This window comes from Ahaetulla prasina, chromosome 1 (assembly GCF_028640845.1).
Source record: "Ahaetulla prasina isolate Xishuangbanna chromosome 1, ASM2864084v1, whole genome shotgun sequence".
NCBI lineage: Eukaryota > Metazoa > Chordata > Lepidosauria > Squamata > Colubridae > Ahaetulla > Ahaetulla prasina.
Window position 1 is genome coordinate 30,749,334 of NC_080539.1, and position 22,877 is coordinate 30,772,210.

At 39.2% G+C, this 22,877-nt stretch overlaps 2 protein-coding genes across 8 annotated transcripts in view; one reads left to right on the forward strand and one right to left on the reverse strand.

The window, feature by feature from the left end:
* SELENOI (selenoprotein I) overlaps window positions 1-9,436 on the reverse strand; it is a 45,924-nt gene extending 36,488 nt beyond the window's left edge. Inside the window, exon 1 of one of the 2 annotated variants that reach the window (XM_058164713.1) lies at window positions 9,179-9,434. In XM_058164713.1, coding sequence (XP_058020696.1) covers window positions 9,179-9,250 — 72 coding nt within the window. In that variant the 5' untranslated portion in view covers window positions 9,251-9,434. Of the gene's footprint in view, window positions 1-9,178 lie in introns of both variants that reach the window. The other variant, XM_058164714.1, reaches the window with a different exon arrangement.
* The window catches only part of PBK (PDZ binding kinase), a 73,292-nt gene extending 50,617 nt beyond the window's left edge, over window positions 1-22,675 (forward strand). For 4 of the 6 annotated variants that reach the window (XM_058164717.1, XM_058164718.1, XM_058164715.1 and 1 more), the window contains 7 exons: window positions 12,955-13,029; window positions 13,884-13,980; window positions 14,633-14,775; window positions 15,412-15,581; window positions 15,700-15,829; window positions 17,309-17,482; window positions 21,133-22,675. In XM_058164717.1, coding sequence (XP_058020700.1) covers window positions 12,969-13,029; window positions 13,884-13,980; window positions 14,633-14,775; window positions 15,412-15,581; window positions 15,700-15,829; window positions 17,309-17,482; window positions 21,133-21,338 — 981 coding nt within the window. In that variant the 5' untranslated portion in view covers window positions 12,955-12,968 and the 3' untranslated portion in view covers window positions 21,339-22,675. The other 2 variants (XM_058164719.1, XM_058164720.1) reach the window with 2 other exon arrangements.
* The last annotated feature ends 202 nt before the right edge of the window (window positions 22,676-22,877 follow it).

Here is a 22,877-nt window from a genome sequence, read left to right on the forward strand (position 1 = left end):
GTGCATCTTAATCAGAGAATATTTAAAATCAAAACAAATTAACCTCAACCTAATAGTGAATTGATCATGAAGTAATGGAGATTTGTAGCTATCATCCAATCAAACTAAAAAAATTACATTGATTAACTTTAAACACAGCAATATTGCAAATATTGTCTCATGGCAAACTAATGCAGACCGCAATATACATTGATGGTGCTACCTAAATACAATATAACTTCAATATTAACCATCTCAAAAAACAATCACAAGGCTAAACAAATTAGTATTTTTTAGAAGCCAGAAATAAATTCAATATGTATAAACTTTGAGTGACCTAAGAAAATCTCATACAATTACTGGCATTTTAGGACTTCTTACTTAAAGATGTAAACAACTGGCAGATATTCTCTAATCTACAGTCCACATTCTTAGAATTTCCAAGATAACATGCTATTGAGCCACCTCCTCAAATAACCATTTTCCATATTTGTTTCTACTAAAAGCAAAACTGACAAATTCAGCCACTGAATTGAATGAATGTAGACACCTGGAAATTGGATACTGAATGTTGTTTTGTTTTCATGATTATGCATAGAGTTGAGGCTAGTATAAGAATAAAGACAAAGACAAGCAGTCCAGAGATTTTTTTTATTTTATTTTTTTATTTGCATTTATATCCCGCCCTTCTCCGAAGACTCAGGGCGGCTTACACTATGTTAGCAATAGTCTTCATCCTATTTGTATATTTATATACAAAGTCAACTTATTGCCCCCAACAATCTGGGTCCTCATTTTACCTACCTACCTACCTACCTACCTACCTACATTTGATTATATATACAGTATACTGCTTCAGGACAATAGTTGAGAGGGGAAGACCTTACCTATAACCTATCACTTTATCCAACTGAAATATGCATGGTAAACGCCAACTTCCTAGATCAAAAATACAGAGCTGACAGTTGTATGGTTGGTTGGATGATTGATTTTGTTGTTTCAACTGCTTTGATTCTGTACATTAATTTTCTTAACATCCTCCTGCCATACATTTTACAGTACTTATTTTTAAACTTCACATATTTTTCAAAAAATAATTCCAAAGTAGATTTTAGCTATTTGTCTGATTCAGGCTGTAAAGGAAATCAGCTTAAAGAAAGGGCTCAACTTCATTCCTTAGCATTATAAGACTACAAAAGACTCCTGTTTGAAATTGCTAGTGCAGAGACCACTGAAGCAGAAGGCCTAATAGTTTGAATTTGAGCAGTGATGGTGAACCTTTTTGCCACTGCATGCCAAAAGCAGGGGGGGCGGAGGGGGCGGAGGCCTTCCAGAGGCCGAAAACAGCCCGTTTGCAGGCTTCCGGTGGGACTGGAAGGCCCGTTTTTTTGCTCTCCCTAGAGGTGGGACTGGAAGTTGGCAAATGGGCCATTTCCGGCCTCGGGGGGGGGGGGGGGGAGGTAGGCCATTTTTGCCCTCCCCCCCCCCGGCTCCTAGAAAGGCTCTGGAGCCTAGGGAGAGCAAAAAAATGGGGTTCCCCACCACCCAGGGCCTCTGGAGGTAGGAAACAGTTTGTTTCCCTACAGCCAGTGGGTCCAGAAGGCCCAAAAATCAGCTGGCCAGTGCACGCATATGCGCCAGAGCTGAGTTTGCATGCTCACCAATATGGCTACACATACCATCTGTGGTACACACATACCATCTGTGGCACACACATGCCATAGGTTTGCCATCACAGACTTAAGAGGTTATTGCAAGACTAGGAGAAAACTCAAGAATATTAGGTTCCATCTCCCAAGAAAGACAGTTACTTCAAAGCAGTTTCCTTTACAGGTAGTCCTTAAATTACAACCATTTGTTGGCAATCTATCTTTTCTTGACTACTGTTCAATCAATTACAGAGTCATAACTTAAAATTTGAATATATGTGAATATACAGACAATTATGCAGAGTAAGGAAGATACAGTGAACTAAGAAGGTTGTTGGGAGGTACAAGTATGCAAGCTTTCTGTACCAAAAGATCCAGTTTCGGCATATCCTTTTTTTCCTCCTGAATGAACTATCCAATCTTTCCAGGCATTTTCAATTATTCCTGGAAATGGGCAGAAAGTCCTTTAAAGATTTTCAAACCTGTGGCTGATTTCAAGAATCTACTTTAATAAGCACAGAAATCATGAACTGTTAGTCCTGGGGGGCGGCGGAGGGGGGGGCACAGGATTTTTTAGAGATAGATTGCTGTGGTTTTTTTTTTAAAATATGTGGTAGGAAATGTGGTAAGGCTAAGCACTGTTATTGCCATTCCTGGAAACACACTCCTGGAGAATGATTTACGTAGATAAACCACTTCGTGCTGGTTCTTGAGAATAGTGAGTATACAGTGTGTGTGGCACTTATTTTTATGACATATTGTAAACAATTCAAAAATTTGACCATAGTTTTTTTAGCATTTGGCTCGTGAGGTACTCATTTCAAAATCACTGGATATATTAGCAATTTCACAATTTACTCAATCATCTACTCAGTTTTATCATGTAGATCAAAGTTTTGCCCCATGCAGTACATTAGTACATCTAAGCACTCATATTAACATTTCTGTGATTTAAAATAAAAACATGGCATTTTTATTGCGATCCAGTACTATAAAATAAGCATAGTTAAATTATTAGAAGGCTTCCTTCCAAATTCAGTAAAACTGGAAAGGAACGCCTCTTTTATTGACAACTTATTTTTACTCAAGTAAGCCTTCTCATTTCTATTTACTGTAACATATTACTCATATACTTTTATTTCTTTGGCTATTTAACAAAACATAAAAATAAGGAAAGAAATCTAACTTAACAGCAAAACAAAATTAAGTTGGTATGATTAAATTCTTTATATATAACATTTAAAATTAAAGGTTTCAAACATATTTCAGCAGGCTTTTCGACTGCAGGTATGCAACACTGTAAGCCATACTATAGTTGTGTGGAAGATTACAATAATGCTTATTCACAGCTAAGCACACTGTTCTATGTTTATTCAGCAAATCAGGTCCTCTGGCTTATTCAGTGAAAGAAACCAGAAACAACTCTCTTCTCCCCCCACCACTTGAATCACACAACTTGCTAAACTGAATGAAGAGGTGCTTGTGTTTTATCTAAAAGCAATTAAAATAATACTATGTGTGTGTGTGTGTGTGTGTGTGTGCGCGGACGCAGCAGCTGAGAAAACTGCCATAATAATTGTGAGTAAAACCAAAAACGGACGCCATGGCAGATAGCCAGGTTTTTAAATTTTTTGAAAGGGCCACTCTCATCTCCAAAGGAAGGATGTTCAAAAGAGCAGGAGAGAAAGGAAATTGTCTGGTCCCTGCCAGCTGACATTCCTTGGCTGACAGACCCTGAAGCATATCCAACCTGCTGGACTGGATTGTCTGCTGGGTGTGCAGAATATTCCTCATAGCAACCCTAACCTCTGAGGAAGGAGCAGATCCTCTGAAAGAGGGCTACTGGGCGATTGTCCACAGACCCACAGATGCAATAAGGGTGTAGAAATAGTTATGTTTCACTGCTCTTACTGCCATAAAGTAGACTCCAATAGTGTCTTCTGTAGCTTCTGTTTAATAGTCTTTTGCCAGTGGTGGTTTAGGCAACTCTTAATCCTTTTAAGTTCCCTCAACTCTACCATGGGAACCATAAGCATGGAGAAGCCATTTCCACAGCCCGGCTGCAATCAGCTCACGGCTCACTTGTTGGGGACCCCTGCCCTAAAAATTTGGGGTATATTTTTGAATTTCTCCTTGAAGTACTGTTTCCCTGAAATAAGACCTGATCTTATTTTTTTTTGGGGGGGAGGGGGGCTGAAATAAGCACTATGGCTTATTTTTGGGGAGTTATCTTTTTTTTTTACTTGCAGGAGATGGCGAGCACAGGGGCCGACCGGAGTGGGAGCGTTGTTACCGCCGGCCTTGCCCTCTGTCCAACCGGTGTGACAAGACCTGAGCTCCCGTGTCCCTGCGGCTGCAACAGGCTAAGCTCTTGGTATGCTCCAGCCTCCGTCCTTCCTGCCTGCTTGCCCTGCTGCTGCTGGGACACTGGAGCTCAGATCTTGTCACGCTGGTGGAGCCGCTCTCGGAAGGACACTGTGTGGCTCTTTGCCCCAGTGAGCTGCTTGCAGCAGGATGCCGTGAAGCTTCTTGTGCCGGTGCAGCTGCTCATGGCATGACGCTGCATGGTGTTGTGCTGTTTGCATGTGTGAGCAGCTGCACTGGTGCAATGTGCCTCGCAGTATCACAAGCAGCTGCAGAAGTCAGGCACTGGCGTGACAGATATCAAGGCATGGGAGGCCTGCCTGCTGCAGTCCTAAGGTAAATGGGCGCGTGGTGCACCTCCAACCCCAAAACCCCGCTCTAGCTTGATTTTTACACCTGCGCATCGCCCCACCTTGTAGAACCAGACAGTGGGCGAGGCTTAACTCGGGCTTATTTTGGGGGTAGGGCTTATATTAAACACAGACATGAAAATTGGGGTAGGGCTTGTTTTTGGGGTAGCTTGTATTTTCGGGGAAACATGGTATTAAATCTTTAAGGGAGGTTTTTTTTAAAAAAAAATTACACATAGCTCTACTCCTTCCAATAATCAATTACAATGTTTTACAAACTAATAGAATACAAAAATATTCTCTTATAATGCTTCTATACATTTAATTACATGTGGAAAAAGGATTTGCAAAATGTTGTATGTTCAAAAAAGGTCCATCAGGGGAAAAGCCAAAAACAGTATATATAACAGTCCTGGGGAAACAGACAGAAAGCACGCACAGAAAACAAAATAAACAGATTTTAAAAACTTTAAAATGATGTAGTAGTTACAATTACCACTACAACAAGCTTCTCTCAGATAACAGTACTGTATGTCCAAAGAAAGTGTTGTGCCCCAACAAGAGGCTTCAAGGAAGTATAACTTTTTTTTAATGTAACAGCATTATGAAATTGAATTTGTCAGGACTAACTTCCTGAAAATCAGAAGTAAAAGCTCTGTCTTCACCGTGGAGAAAAGGGGACCTTAATTGATTTGTGGCCTCAGCATTCCCACTGCTAAGAGGGAATTTTGAATCTGATTCTGAATAAATCACTTACACCATTTTTGCAAGCATAGCTCCACTATTAGGCAGAGATAATTTTCTCACATGATTTCCTGAGCTTTATTCCCTCACGCTCATGAGTAACTCAAGTAATTCATGTCCCTCATTAAGCTATAAAATTGATATCACAAATCTACAGTTTTCTGCAAAATGATAATTGTGCCACATACACAATCATGTGGTTGGAACACGACTATCTCTTGGCAATTCTTGAAAGGAAGATTCAGAAGAGTAAGAATTAATATCTTCTTCAAGTCAAGTATTGGTGATTTCAAAAGCACACCCGTATTTTTTTCAAGTACTTTAGAGAGGGGATTGCCATTGGCTTCTTCTAAAATTGTCATGGAAAAAAAATCTATGTGATAGATGAGTGTAGACACTGACTAGATGGTACATAATTGATCTCCTAGGATATTTTTAAAATTGTTCAATATAGTTTATACGCCCAGTATTTCCACCAGATTTTCACACAAGTACTAATCAAAGCTGACTCCACTTTGCTTCTCAATTCAGATAGTCAGAAAATGCTGCCACCTGCTGAGACACCTGCTGAGTCTTAGCGGATCAACTTTTATTAAAGAAAGGAAATGTGAGCTACTGGCTGAATTCATACATTGTTCTAATTAATGCATTTAGTTGGTTTTAGCAGTATATATTGAATATGAACCCAGACACTGTCATCCAATTACAGTTTATAATTATCATGCTGTGCTGGCTCTGCCAATAAGACTTATTTAATAAACCTAGATTAAACAAATGAAAGTTCAGTACAATGTACTTATAAAGTCATTAAACTTCATATGCAGCAAGATGCCTGATTCAAAATAAAGAAAAGGATAAATACGGCCCAAAGAGAAGAATTCTAATGCAAAAGGGTTGTTCCACATATTCCTTCAGGATTATAGCCAAGATTAAAATGAAAAAAATCTAATATTCCACAGGAATTTTAGAGAGCAGTACAAGTAGTCCTTATTTAATGACTGCAATTGAGCCTGTGATTTCTATCGGAAATCATTGCAATCATTAAATGAGTCACCATGTAACTTGACTTGATTTCACAACCATTTTTAGGATGGTCATAAAATGAGCCACCATGGTCATTAAACAAATCATATGCTCATTAACAGAATTTCTTGTTAAGCAAATCCATTCTCTTGAATGGCCCTTTTTTTGCCACAAACCTGCAAAAGTCACAAATTGTGCTCATGTGACTGTGGGATGCTACAACCAGTCATAAATGGAAGCCAGCTGTCACGTCCCCAAAATGCAATCACATGATCATGGAGTGTTTGTGTGTAGTCATAACTTTGAAGCTAAATTTTAAGCAACTTTTCTGGTGCTGTCATAACTTTAATGGTTAAATTTACGGTTAATAAATTTATACACTTAATGTTTATTAAACATCTATTTTCCAAAGCAACCAAAGGCCAGACAAGGAACAATGGATGGAAACTGATCAAGGAGAGATTCAACTTGGAAATAAGGAGAAATTTTCTGACAGTGAGAACAATCAACCAGTGGAACAGCTTGCCTTCAGAAGTTGTGGGTGCTTCATCACTAGCAGCTTTCAAGAACAGACTGGACAGCCATTTGTCAGCAATGGTATAGGGTCTCCTGCTTGAGCAGAGGGTTGCACTAGATGACCTTACAGGTCCTTTCTAACTCTTGTTATTCTATATTCTGTAAACAGCCATACTAAAAAGCAGAGACATCACCCTGCCAACAAAAGTGGGTATAGTCAAAGCTATACTTTTCCCAGTTGCAATGAATGGGTGTGAAAGTTGGACCATAAGAAACACTGAGCGCCAAAGAATTGAGGCCTTTAAACTATGGTGCTGGAGAAGACTCCTGCAAGTCCCTTGGACTGCAAAGAGATCAAACCAGTCAGTCCTAGAGGAGATCAACCCTGACTGTTCTTTAGAAGGCCAGATCCTGAAGATGAAACTCAAATACTTTGGCCACCTAATGAGAAGGAAGGACTCACTGGAGAAGAGTCAAATGTTGGGAAAGATTGAGGGCAGAAGAAGAATGGGACGACAGAGAATGAGGTGGCTGGATGGAGTTACTGAAGCAGTAGGTGTGGGCTTAAATGGACTCCAGAGGATGGTAGAGAACAGGAAGCCCTGGAGGAACGTTGTCCATGGGGTCGGGATGGGTCGGACGTGACTTCGCAACTAACAACAACAACAAAATCTGTAAACATGATAGTTAAGAGGGCTAGCCATCCAAGTAGAAAACCTAGCAAGTTACAGAATGATGATGAAGCACAAGCAGCAGTAATTTCCCAAATCTTTCCCTTCAATACAACTTGAAGAAGATGGGCCATTAATTTTGTAGGCAGAAAAGGGAAAGAAAGGATTATATATGTTGATGAAACCTCAAAATTTGCAAAAGTAAAAAGAAGTGCAGCTCTTCATCCATACACACAAAGAAAATGAACAACCAAAGAAAAAAGACTCATCTGCAAAGAAACAAAGGGGACAATTGCTGTATACAATTTTCTTGTACACATTATAGTGGCTGAAACCAATTACCCTCTGTGTTTGAGGAAGAATGAAGGAGTCAGCAGGTACATGAAAGAATGTCCTTGTGACTTTCATTCATTTCACTATTAACTCCACAATATCCTCAAGAGCAATAAATGTTCAGATGATTTTCTTACTCTTATAATGCTTTGTGTTGCTCAGTTCAGGTCACTCACCCATGGGCATTTCTTTGCTTCCATTTCATTTATAAAATTTATATTTGTCATCCATCAGGAGCTTGGGGAGGGAGAGAACTGTTTTCTTTTATCCCAACAAATACTGTGAAATAGTTGGCCTGAGAGAACAACTGGCCAAATCACTTAATGACTTTCCATGATTGAGCACAGACTCGAATCTGAATGTTCTCACTCCTAATCCAATAATTTACATCCAACTTTAATTGTTAACTGGCAGTGTTTGAAACAGCCTGATTGTTGTGTAGCTTGATTGATTTGTATAAAGAAAGTATACATGTTCATAAATTTCCTTTTCTGTGCCTTAAAGGAGCATAAAAATTGCAGAAGTGAGGGCAAGGCAACACTAAAAGTCTCAAATGTGATAAATACACATCTTTTATCCATCATCTGATAAAAAAATAGAAATAAAAAAATTAAAAAAACCAAAAACAAACTCAATGGATCACTAGGTCTTTTCCTGCTTTCTGTGTTTCTATGTGACAGTAGTCAAAGACAATCTATTGAAAAGACTTAGCTTTGTGATTGAACTCTACAGGGCATGGCTAAAAAACAATCAGCAAAGTCACCAGTAGAGTTAAAGTATTCCCACTGTCATAGTTTATCTTGGGAAGTTGCAAGAAGTAGAGATTACTTGGCAGCTACTGAATCCTAACTCCCTTGTCTCTATATCCTAGGAAGAAGACTCAGTTAGTTTATAATTCATGGTTATCATAGAGTCCAAATTACAGAATTCTTTTTCATGCCCATATTCCATTCTTATGGTTTCTAAAAGACAGTAGAGAAAATATTACATAGCCATACAGTGAAAGCACATCTGTGTGCAAAAGGATTATTCACAAGCTTAAAGCCTCAAAAGCAGCTTCTTGGCAAGCATAATGGGCAAAACATAGAATTAAAAAAAAAATGAATGCCACAGATGTATCTTTACTAACTCTTGAGTCACGGCTCTGAAATGATCCACGGGGATAGGCAGGTGGAGACACCCCAAATACCGCCGTGTGCCATAATACCCCCAAATTTTCAGCCAGAAAGAGGCCTTCTTTATTCCAAACAGCGACAAGGTGGACTACAATTCCCATCAGCCTCACTCATCTCACCATTCGAGTTAGCGGCAATGGGAATTGTAGGCTAATTCATCCGGCTAGTCGAGGAAAGAGAAGTACCGACTGGGCACGGCAGCTTCCCGCATGTAAAAGAAGCTGCTGCGCCGCGGCTGAGCTATCCAAGCACCGCGTGTCTCCCTTGAGGGATACCTCCCGTCGCCTTCCAGCCGCTCAGGGCGTCTCCTTTCCCCGCAACCCCAGCAGCTCTTTCTCTCCTTCGGAAAAGCCCGAGGAAGCCCATCGTCTCACCTTGTACTTATCGAAGCCGGCGAGCTGCTCGGCGCTCACGTAGTCATAACCAGCCATGGTGAGCAGCGACATCAGATGGATCCTCTATGCAGGAAAGGGGCCCAGTCCGTCTCGCCTACCTTTCCCACGCGAGGCTACACAGGGAGCAGGAGCGCCGACCGCATAGAGACACACTGTACGCTTGTCCCGCCCGGCTTCGAGAATAACAGGGGAAGAGGAGGAACTCCCCCCCACCCCGCTCCAACCCCTCGCCGGTTTCCGTACTTCGCTGCTCCTCCTCCCGCGTGGCAGCTCCAGATCAGCCCATCCGTGACGTCACCGAATGCCTCTTTTTCCCCCCTCCTCTTCCCCCCCACTCTTTGGCGCGCCGCCATCTTGGAAGAAGCTGAGGAGCTGGGATTGGTTGTGGCGCTGCCTCGGTTTCAGGCGGGGGTCATTCCCCTTCCAGCCTTCTGCGCTTCTTTTTGAAAAGTAGCCTGCTTTCGGTGTACCGCTGGGATTTGAAAATTGTATTTTTGGGGCGGTTTATATCATAGAATCTCATAGGCTTGGAAGGCACCTTCATAGTGTTGTCTTTATTCCTCGAATATATTTGCAACTGAATCCATCCCTGAGTCTTTTTCTACCCCTCCCCCGTTTCCTCGTTCAGTTCCTGGTAATAGAATAGAATAGAATAGAATTTTTTATTGGCCAAGTGTGATTGGACACACAATGAATTTGTCTTGGTGCATATGCTCTCAGCGTACATAAAAGAAAAGATACCTTCATCAAGGTACAACACTTATAACACTTAATCATAGTCATAGGGTACAAATTTAACACTTAATGATACGCTTAATGATAAGCTCACTCTTTCTCACCCGTTCTGCCTAGACTCCTCAAAACATCTAATTGGTCCAACTAACACTACTCTATACAGATTTGTTGAAAGATTAATAAGATCATGAGACCCAATTTTTGCATTTTGCTCTACAGTAAAGTAATTCAACCCACTTCAGTTTTGTTTAATGGGAATCCTTTATTTCCTATAATTATAGTATCTCCATGGTGTTTGTGGGAGTTTGTGTGTGCATGATCCTAATAGGCTGACTGAACATTGGAAATGTACACTATAGTTAACTGTAATGTTTCTTTTACTGAAAAGACAATTTTATAATGAACTGTTAACTGCACAAGTTGGCTTCATAAAATGTGCTATTGTATCAGTTGACTTGTGACTCAGTGTATTATCCTCTGACTTGAGCCCAAAACTGCATAGATGGTGGGGCTAAATATTGGAGGTAGAAATGAACATCTTTGTGTTGCTAGAGAAAATGTCTAACAATCTAATTCTGCTTCTATGGTCCAGTACTCTTCTACATCTTAATAAATGATTTGGGTGGGGGGAGGATAGAAGAGGAATTTATCAGATTTTAGAAAATACCAAGCTGACGGGAATAGTCAACACAAGATAGGCTCAAGATACAGAAGCACTTAGACTTGAACACGGCCCTATCGAACAAAATTAAATTCACTGATGAGAAAGGTAAGGTCTTACATTTAGGCAAGAAAAATAAAATGCACAGGTATAGAATATGTAGTACCTGGCTCAACGATAGTGACTGAGAGGGATCTAGGTGTCCTAGTGGACAATCACTTAAATATGAGCCTGCAGCTGCCAAAAAAGCCAATGCCGTCCTAGGCTGCATCAATAGAGGAATAGTGTCAAAATCAGTGAAGTGATAGCACTGCTTTATACTGCACTGGTAAGACCACACTTGGAATACTGTGTCCAGTTCAGTGGTGCTATTCAGTCGGTTCTATCTGGTTTGGGCAAACTGGTAATGGCTGCTGCAGGAGGCTCCACTCACCCGCCCGGATGTCATCACATCCCATTTTTGATGCTCTGCGCATGTGCACACTTTCATTTGTGAATACCACCCCCAGTCCAGTTCTGGTCATCATAGTGCAAAAAAGATGTGGAAACTCTAAAAAGAATGAAGAGCCTCAGTGATAAGGGATCTGGATGCTAAACCATACAATGAATAGTTGTGGGAACTAGATATGTCTAACAAAAAGGACTGGGGTGACATGGTAGCAATTTTCCAATACTTGAAGGGCTGTCACAGAGAAGAGTGGGTCAACCTATTCTCCAAAGCACCTAAGAGCAGGATAAGAAGTAATGTGCGGAAAATTATTAAAGAGATCCAATCTAGGATTAAGGAGAAATTTTCTGGCAGTGAGAACAATCAGTGGAATGACTTGCTTCCAGAAGTTGTGGGTGCTCCAACACTAAAGTTTTTCAAGAAGAGGTTAGATAGCTGTTTGACGGAAATGGTATAGGGCAGGGGTGTCAAACTGGTGGCTGGCAGGCCGGATCGTTACACCCTGGCCATGTCACTCCCGGTTTAGCAAAGGGGAAAAATATGATATATCACATGACGCCATGAGTTTGACACCCCTGGTGCAGGATCTCCTGCTTGAGCAGGGGTTTGAACTAGAAGACCTCCAGAGTCCTTTTCAACCCTGTTATTTTATGTTTTATATTCTACTTTTTGATAAAATTAGTACAACTTGTTTGAAAGCAGTGGGATTGAAATGCAAGTCTGACCTCACCAACATCAGATTCAACCTATTACTGCTTCAGGTGGTCAGAATTAATACACTTATGATAGTATGCTTTCAAACATTTTGACTGCCAGATTTAACCGGATCTATTGAATGATTTGCTAATTCAAACTACACACTAAGAATGTAAATCATTTATTATAGTGGACATACAATACAGCTATGTATGACATTGACTCTCCATAATCCCAGAGGATTTCATAGATGACATCGTGAAGTGTTTGATGCCCCATTCTTCCGTTTTTTAAAAAAGTTCCCATTCCAGCCAATAACCTTGGCATTCCGGGGGGGGGGGAGTATTATGCAAATATTGAATCTCCCCTTAGCCTTTTCGAATTGGTACTGCCATTTATTATTTTATATGCCGCCCATCTCACCAATAAAGCCACTCTATTTAGCACGGTTGTAGTGTATTTAGCTCAGTCCGAAATCGTATGAGGTTTGTTTTCCTATTCCTGCTGCTTTCTTGATCCGTCTCCGTTAGCAACCCGTAACTGTTCTAGGATAATAGAAAATCTAGGACAGTAATCTTTTTGGCCCATCAGTCCACTCCATCTGCTGCTGAAATCCTGCTTCTCGTTCCGCCGCTGACTCCCCTTTTCCGAGAACGCGCCGGCTGTCCACCAGATAGAGAATCTAGCCACGCCTCGAATTCGTCCCGATCCTCCAATTGGTCCGTTCCGCTTTGCCCCGCCCCCGCTTAACGTTCTGTTTACGCAAGCGCCAGCAGAGATTCAAACGGTGGCGGAAACTGCCGCAGTGGTTGAGGCTGAGTTGTATTGGTGAGTGTCTTTTCGTTAACGGTGGCGCGTCTTCTCCCGTGAGATTTTTTTTTTATCTCTGTCTCTTACCCTACTAGCTCGGTCGTGAACGCCTGTGCTTCGGGACGCGCTGAATTAGATGCTCCTCCTTCTCTTGGGAAGAGGGAGACCCTGACTCTTAACGGTCTAAGGAAGGGGAGCATCTTGCCTAACTTCTAAGTTATTATTTTATTTATTTATTTTATTTAAATATTTATTTAAATATTTATTTATTTTATTAAGTTATTTGATACTGTTTCTTATTAATATGGAACTAATTTTACCTCTGGGTTCCCTAAACAAACTTCAGCCAGAGACTGACCTCTGCTTTAATCTGCATTTGAAAATTCTTCCCACTTTTTCCTGCAGAAACATCCTTAGCTATGGCTGCGGAAGCTGCTTTCAAGACTCCTAGTAAACTAGAAGGAACAAGGAGGAGATCCGGTGAGGCTGTTCTTAGTGAAGATAGGGGGGAAACTTGAGAGCCATTGGTTAATGTAACTTTATAAATTGATCGATTTATAATTTATAAGCGATCAAACGTATTAGGAAAAATTAGGTAAAATCTTTTAGATTCAGAGCAAGGTTTTTGTGGTGGAAAAATATGCCAGTACATGACTTAAAGGTGAACGTAGCTCTTGGCACACCATATTCCCTTTTGCTTAAGTGAAGTGCTCAAATTGATTTGTTCTTGGGTGGGCAATCTATGGCGCAAAATGTCTACAAGAAAATGGTAACTTAGTTCCCACCAGTAACATATATTGCTGTTGGCAGAGGATGCAATGAATGTTTATTCTAAAACATGAGAGTGATGGATTTGGGGAGGGAATAAATTTGTAAACTTTCTCTAAATGCTCTTATGCTTCTTATTAAAATGTAGCAGACAAAAGATTTTAGTATAATTTATTTTTATCATATTTGGGAGAGAATAACTTTTTTATGTTTATGATCATGTTTCCATAGCCACCATTTTATGAATCGCTCTGCTTCCATGATAGTGAATATGAAGAGATAATGCTGAGTCCAAATTGCCTGATATATAGTTGAAATTGAAATAGGTTTCTTAAAAAAACACAAAGTTATAGGACAGATTCTTCAGCAAATCCCCAAAGAGAGAGAAAAGCACTATGACATCTCAACATATAAAAAATTCAAAGAGTTTTCATCAGATTGTGCAAGTAACACTTGATAAAGTCTGATCTTGGTTACTGAGTTAGACAAACCATTCTTGCAGTTGTAATAAAAATTATGTCACATAGCATAAACAGCATGTTTTTTTGGTTTTTTTTACAATATAGGACAAAGTACTTCTTCATCTACAATATCTATTCCAGCTTCTCCCTTCATGCGAAAACTGGGATATGGAACTGGTGTCAATGTTTATCTTATGAAACGGTATGTTATCTTAATAGGTGTATTCCAACATATTGAGATTTCTAAAACATCATTGCATAGGTCATTTAGCAAAGTTGGAAAAAATGAGCAATTTAATTCAGAGCCTACTAATTGGTTGTTACAAGCATAATAAATCTGGATTTATCTGAAGCGTCAGATTGTCTTATGCCTGCACTGCAACTCTGATATCATAGTCTGAGTTATTCCTGCTTTCTGTTTGTTATTTGTTATAAACTTTGTTATCCTGGGATAGCTCATTAAGAGAATTTTAGATATTATGTGACAGGTATAAATTAATTCTTGATTGTTATTGAATCAGGTAATAGAATTGGCTTTGGTAGTGATGGGTGGAGAAATGTATGCTTTTTTTAATTTTTAAATTTTATAATGGTACTAGAGGCTCAGAAAAGAACTGATGATTTGCTTTCTGAAAGTTGAACTATCAAAGAAAAGCTATTTTAAAATGTCTGATTTATTTGGCAGGTAAAAATGCCCAAAGTGCTTCACATAGGGACTGAGAGCTAATTCTCAGCAATAGTTACATTTGCTGTCTGAACTATGCTAAAATAATGGAAATGGTATTTCATATACAGCACTCATAGCAGCTTAGTTTATCTGGACCCACATTTTTAACTAAAGTCATTTTTTCTAGGTCTCCCAGAGGGATGTCTTGCTCTCCCTGGGCTGTGAAAAAAATAAATACCAAATGTAATTCCAGCCAGCAAATTATTTATCAAAAGAGACTGAATGAAGAAGCTAGTATTCTACAAAACCTTCAGCACCCAAATATTGTGGGTAAGATTAAGTGGGGAAAGTGGAAGATACTTAGTCATAATTGTGAGCCTTTTTAGTTGATGTTTCCATGGCTCCATCTGGCTAAATATAGAGATATGTCCTCAAGTAGACATAAGCAAACTGTACTGATGTAAATGACAAGTCCTACTACGAATGAATAGTAGGACAAATATACATGTCCCAGGATAATGTTGCAGGATCAATCTGGGCCAGTCACCGGGATTAGAGGTTTAGTCTTCTGAGCTTTCAGACTTTGGAAGCCACACCCAAACAAATACCACATAAATACTACTTATAGACTAGCCCAAAACACACATTCCAGTAGAGAGAAGTTCCCTGAGGATGGGTCCTAGCACGAGTCCAAAAACTTGGAAGACTAAACCTCTGGTCCTGGTGACCAATCCAGATTGGATCATGCAATGTCCTACTATTCTATTAGTCTTTTTTAGGTACCATGGGATCTTTCTTAAAGCTGTTTCAGCCTTATTTAAGAATAAATACTTAGACTGAAAAATATTTGGAGAATTATAAAAAATTCCCTGGCCCAATTTAAAGTTTGAATTACCCTGGGAATAATATAATAAATGGAAGGTTGGCCCTGGGGACACTGACAAATGCTAAGTATGTGTTTTGAAGGGTTTCGTGCATTTGCTGAAGCCAAGGATGGAAGTATGTGTCTTGCTATGGAATATGGTGGGGAGAAGTCCCTGAATGACTTAATTGAAGAAAGAAATGAAAAACACAAGAAACCTTTTCCAGCTGCCACCATTCTCAAAGTTGCACTGCACATGGCAAGAGGCTTGAAGGTAGGCTGAATAAATTGAATATGACACTTCAATGTGAACCTTCAAGGGCTGATCAAAACCAAAACAGTAAAGCTTACAATACCTTTTATAAATAAAACCCTTCTCTTCTGATTTTCAGTATCTTCACAATGACAAGAAATTGCTTCATGGTGACATAAAATCTTCTAATGTTGTCATTAAAGGTGACTTTGAATCAATAAAGATTTGTGATGTGGGTGTCTCCTTGCCTCTAGATGAAAATATGATGGGTATGTTGAATATTTAGTGTTCCTTTATTTTCTTTCACTGAAAATCAGCTTCAGTTCTTATTTCTGTGTACTATATTGGGAAATTTGCTATGATGGTCATTAGTCAACCTTCCTGCCACACTGCTGAATCCTTAAAGGAATTCTGTTTAGTCAGAGCCGCTTTTGTGACCTATTTTACAATGGACAATAAACAATTTGGCTATCCTCATTTGGAAATAAACTAGAGCTGCTTTGCCCATTTCATGCATATTTCCTTATATCTGAAGGGAAAGCAAAATACTTGAGATTATCTCTGTGTGAAATCTATATATATAAAAGTGAAAACCACTCATGCCGTAATCACGAAATCTCTAGAACCATAAAGCCTACAAATTTGAAATTTGCCATGTATGTTCCTCTTGGCTTCTAGGTGCTCACTAAGAAAATTTTTTTCGAAATGACCATCAGAGTATTAGTATTTCCTATATTATGATTAACACACACTGATGCTAAGGAGTTCTACTTCCCCTCTCCACCTGAAAAAAAATCTGTTCCAAATGCAAAACACAAACAGAGGAGAGGAGTTTCACTTTCACTTTTACTTTCACAGAGCAACCAGGGATATAGGGAGGCCTCTGGCAAGCCTGAGGGAGAGAAGGGGATAGGATAGGAGACATTTCTGGGGGGCAAGCCTGAGGGAGAGAAGGGGAGAGAAGAGGCCAATCATAACTACTTATTAATTTTCAAGCTGTAAGTGTCGATTTATCAATCCCGATCACATAGTTTCATAGTGAAGCACAGGTATCCAGATAGTATAGAAATAATTTTGAATATTGATTCTCTGAGGTTTCTCAGCTTCTTAAACTAGAAAAGCAAAACGGACTCAAAACAATGCAGTTCTTTCAGGACAGGAATATAAGATAAATATTCTATGTAAATTGAGGAACTGGGATTATAATATTTCTCTTGTTTCCCAGTGCCAAAATCCCTTTTCTCTTCTTGGCTGTTTCCAATTGCTGGGGCACGTAGATCTTAACAGGAAGCAGGAAGAGAAAATTTTCATTCTAGTGTTCTTGTCTAGTGTACTTGTCATGTGGAAAAGGAATGCAATAGGATGTGGCTATATAAGATTCCTTTAGAAGTATTCTGTATGGATCTGAGAACCTGTACAGTACTGGGATTAGAGTTGACATGCTACAGAATTTCCTCCAATCACTTGCTTGTGCAATTGGCAGTTTTATAAATTAGTTAAATAAATTGGAACTCTTGCTTATCATGGTTGTGGCTATCAAGATTTTACCAAGCAGCCCTAATTGCTTGCCTTTAAGGAATTTTAGAAATGAAAGGATTCAGATTCTTTTCATAATGGTTACTATGACACTAACTGCTCTTGACTTTCTTTTCCTTGGTTTTACAGCTGTTTATCTTTGCTTCTTGAGAGAATTTCACGGAACTCTGAAGTTGGCTCTTGGTTTGTAACTATAATTTGTTTTTGTTTAGTGAGTGATCCAGAAGCTGAGTACATTGGCACTGAGCCCTGGAAACCCAAAGAAGCTCTGGAAAAAGATGGTATTATCACCGACAAAGCTGACATCTTTTCATTTGGGCTGACTTTGTGGGAGATGATGACACTTTCCATACCTCACCTGAACCTGCTTGGAGAGGATGATGATGGTGCGTCTAAATATTCTTGATTTGGCAGACGGGGATGGTGGGGTAACTTAATTTTTTTATTTTAGTCTCAGGTCTGCATTAACATAGTGATGACATCATTGGATAGGTGGGCTAAAATAAGATGTGAGTGAGATGCAGAATGTGTTATTACATTAAGCAGAACATTCTTTTTACATCCATATAAAAAAGGTCAATTTGACCTTCAGGGACAAACGAAATGGGACAACAGACCTACCTGCATCTTACAAATTGCTCAATCAGTGAATTTACTGAAGTTAGCTGCTGAACCAAATCTTATATCTTGGGGTGATTTCAGGCATTGGATTTAGGCCAAATGTTGGAAATTTAATTTAGCATTGAATTTAAAAAAAAAAAATGTAAGGAAATGTGGAATGATACTGTGGTCTTCCAAAATATTTTAAGTTTCATTTACTACAATTTATAGTCTGTTTTTCTGTCAACTCGGCAATCAAGAATAATAGCAATAAAATAAAATAATATAAACGTTTAAATGTCTGTGGAGATTCTCAATTATCCAGGTCATGGTTGTCCCTTTTCCAAGAGGCAACTAGACTTTCTTGTTTTTATTTGAAGACATTTCGCTTCTCATCTGAGAAGTTTCTTCAGCTCTGACTGGATGGTAAAGGGTAAAAGGATTTATATTCTTTGCAATCAGGTTGTTATCACTCTTCAAATGCAGATGGACTGCTTGTCCCATTGGGACAAGAGTCAACAGTTTACCTCTTTTAAGCCAGTGGTCTTCTCTGCCCAGAATGTGGATTTTGCTGTCTTCAAAAAAAAATGACCCTTGTGCTTTCAAATGCAGGTAGATTGCTTGTCCCATTGGGACAAGATTCAGCACTCCATCTGCATTTGAAAGCACAAAGGTCACATTTTTGAAGACAGCAAAGTCCACATTCTGGGCAGAGAAGACTACTGGCTTAAAAAGGGGTCAAATAAGCCAACTACTGTATGTTAAAATTGAACAGCCTCAACAGAAAGGAGGAATATGACACCTATCTCCACCGCCTACCTCTTGTCTACAACAAGAGTCCTTTCAGCAGTCCCACATCCATTTGCACTGATTCAGATGACACTGAGGGTATAGATAACTCCTCAAGTGGCCTCAATTAATCCCAGCTAACCATCTTCAGAGTGATAATGACCAGATGACTGCAAAGAATGTAAATTCTTTTATTCCCCATCATTCAGTCAGAACTAAAGAAATTTCTTGGATGAGAAATTTTCAAGGGGGAAAAACCTAAGAAATTCCAATTGCCTAAACCTAAGAAATTCCTAAGAAATTCCAATTGTTTGAAAAGCACCTTTGGGACTTGACTAAAAAGGGAAGTTCTCTTAGAAACTGAATGTAATTGGAAGGACATGGGAAAATACCCAGTTCCATGTCCATGACAACTACTTTAGTAAGTGAAAGCATCTTTAAGAGGACCTTGTTCTTAATGTCCAGAACGATTCCTTTTAAAATAAGATTGGCACTAATTGCCTTTTTTTGATAAAAGATAAAAAATCCATCTGAATTTCATTTTACTTGTACAATAATCCTGTAAGATTAATGAGAGCAGGTGGCTATCACAACTAGGAGGGCCTTTGCACTGCTTTGTCTTTGTGCCAACTGGCACTCATTCCTGGATCAGCAGAATAGTAAGCACATCCTGTGACTGTAGTCACTTATTCCCCAGTTATCTCCAGACTGGACTATTACAATGTGCTCTGCATGGGGCTGCTCTTGAAGAGCATCCAGAAGCTTCAACAATCTGGAACTGAACACACTCAAAACCGTAGAAATGGTGGTAGACTTTAGGAAAAACCCTTCCATACTTCCACCTCTCACAATACTTGACAACACAGTATCATCAGTAGAAACCTTCAAATTTCTGGGTTCTATCATATCGCAAGATCTCAAATGGACAGCTAACATCAAAAACATCATTAAAAAAGGACAACAAAGAATGTTCTTTCTGCGCCAACTCAGTAAGCTCAAACTGCCCAAGGAGCTGCTGATCCAATTCTACAGAGGAATTATTGAGTCTGTCATTTGCACCTCTATAACTGTCTGGTTCGGTTCTGCAACCCAACAAGAAAAACACAGACTTCAGAAGATAATTAGAACTGCAGAAAAAATAATTGCTACCAACTTGCCTTCCATTGAGGACCTGTATACTGCACGAATCAAGAAGAGGGCCGTGAAAATATTTGCAGAGCCCTCACATCCTGGACATAAACTGTTTCAACTCCTACCCTCAAAAAGGAGCTATAGAGCACTGCACACCAGAACAACTAGACACAAGAACAGTTTTTTCCCGAAGGCCATCACTCTGCTAAACAAATAATTCCCTCAACACTGTCAGACTATTTACTGAATCTGCACTACTATTAATCGTTTCATAGTTCCCATCACCAATCTCTTTCCACTTATGACTGTATGACTATAACTTGTTGCTGGCAATCCTTATGATTTACATTGATATATTGATCATCAATTGTGTTGTAAATGTTGTACCTTGATGAACGTATCTTTTCTTTTATGTACACTGAGAGCATATGCACCAAGACAAATTCCTTGTGTGTCCAATCACACTTGGCCAATAAAAAATTCTATTCTATTCTATTCTATTCAAACGGTACAGAATGCATTGGCACAGATATATGCTCATAGAACAGTGCATGTTTCACCTCTGCTCTACAAGCCACACTGATTGTCAGTTTGCATCCAGGTCTGATTCATGGTGCTAATTTTAAATTTTAAAACTCTTCATGATATGGGAACAGGCTATCTGAAGGACCACCTTTCCCCACATACATCAGCTTGCCCCATCAGATTTTGCAAAGAAGGCATGCCGTAGATACCATCAACCAAGGGATCCACATTTGGTGGGTCCCAGGAGATGTGCCTTCTCTGCTGCGATGCTCGCCTTACAGAACATCCTTCCCCCTGAAATTAGATTGTCTGCATCCCCTTTGAAATTCTGTAAGGCCCTCAAGACTTGGTTATGTGACTAGGTGTGGGGCTTCCACAGAACTGAAAACTTGGCGAGATTGGCTCCATTGTTGAGGGGACCATTTTTAAATTTTCCCTCCACTTTGACTGAATTTGGGATTGTTAAGAATATTACATTTTCATATATTTGTATTCAGTTTTTTATTTTTATTTTATCTATTGTGCACCGCCCAGAGTTGCATTTAATGAAATGGGCAACTATATATCATATTTTTTGGAGTATAAGAGGCACTTTTTCTCCCCCTAAGAGGGTATAAATGTAAGTGCGTCTACAGCCATTTTTGGCCTCCCGAAACGTTGCTCCACTCATCCCATTTTTGCAAAAAATGGGGTGGGCCGAGGGTTTAGGAGGCCTGCAGAGTGTTCCTGGGGGCCGAGGAGGGTAAAATGTTTTTTACTCTTTGAAATCTTGGTACGTCTTATACATCAGTGAGGCTCATAGTAAAAAAATACAGCAAATTTAATTTAGGAGAGCTCTCTGATCAAGAGACCCAAACCCCGGTTACCAGGAAATTAGCAATCAGTACTGTTTCTGGGTTACAGTTTGAATGTTGAATATAATTATTTTCTCTTAGCAATTTGTGATGGTTTCTTGAAAATGGCTTTTGACCCATTTCTCATGTAATTCTAGATGCTTCTTTTGATGAAGCTGACTTTGATGATGATGCCTATTATGCAATGCTTGGAACTCGGCCACCACTCAATATGGAAGAGTTGGGCCCTTCATATCAAAGAGTTGTTGAGCTTTTCTCCTTGTGTACCATGGAAGATCCAAGAAACCGTCCTGCAGCAGCACAAATTGTGGATGTTTTGGAGTCGGAAGAGTTCATACATTAGCCAACCCAAATTGACTCCGGCACCATATGGCAACTTCTCCATTCTCTTCTAGAAATGTTTGTAGGTGCTAACATAGTTATGTTACATGAGAATATTCAATACTTAGGTTCTAGTTCAAATGTATTTAAGACTAAGTGGCTATTTTAAACTATTTAAAATTGCCAGATAAATTATGTCAAACAGTACCTTTTATTTTCTTATTGATAAACTGATGTGAGAAAATGTAGATAAGGATGACTAATTCAATATTAATATAAATGATTTGGTTGGAAGTGATCAAGTCCTCCAACCGCTGTTGTGTTCTAGGTAAGTTACATCAACTGAATGTTACTCAGACCTAGTATTCGTAACATGAGAATTTGCAATTCATTCAGAAAATGGCTATACATGATGTAAAGGTCAAATGTTTTTTCCCCCAAATGCTCAGCAATAAATTAGTGCTTTTACCTTTTACCTATTAGAGTGATGTTACCTATTGCCCAAGATTACTGAAAACTTTTTAAAGTTATCCTAACCATTTGCAGCAGTTTTGGTCTGTTGAGTGCCTAATGAGAAATATGCTTGGGGTTATTTTCTAAGCTCTACATTTCTTGTGGTATTTCAGGGACTGCGATCCAACAATTATTTGGATTGCATTTCAGATTCGCTGGCACAGCAGAACAAAACTTGGAATGCTTTTGTTAACCCAGGTCTCAAACAAAATTCAGAAGAATCGGGAGTGATTTCACAGGGCAAGTAAGACAGTGCTGGTGTCCTGTTCCTAACAATATATTCCTAGTGCCCTTCATTCCCTTTTTCTTGACTTTTCCTAGCTGCCACCAATGACCTTAATTTTTCTCTTATCTCCCACACCAGACCACTTATGCCTGGAACAATGTTTTGGTCTGTATCCAGAACAAAAACTGTTTCATTTCATCCTATGTATGAACCAAAGCATCCAAAATACATGTTTTTGTTCATGTGCAAACCGTATGATACTGTAATACATAGTTGAGTCATTCCTTATATAATTCAAATTCTGTGTAAAGGGCAAAAACAGACTTTATTGGAATTACTGAGAAATTAAGGTAGAGATAAATTCTTGAACTAATGGAAGGTGTTGCCTTTTGTAGTTATAGCATACAGATTCAGAGATGTTTATATATTTGAAATATAGCTGTCAGGGTTCCGACGAATGCCCTAATTTGCAAGTACAGTTGCTATATATAGGAACTCGAGTTTCCTTAGTGTAATGGGATTTGCATTGTCTACACTGACAGCATCAGTTAATAAACAGTTTGTTTTAACTTGTTTTCTAGAAAAGGGCATAATAAAGAATTGCAATGTTAGATCAAAAACTCTTGAGTGCAGTGCTTTGAAAGAAGAGCTGTATGTGTAATTGAAATGATGGTTTCAAGTGTATGTTCCTCATATAGAGTATTATTGTGGGTACCCATAGAATCAGGCTGGCTATATGAATCAAATACATTATGCCATAAAATAAGGGACAGCCACTTATGGAAGGATTTTACTTTTACAAGAGGCTATATGTTAAGATTT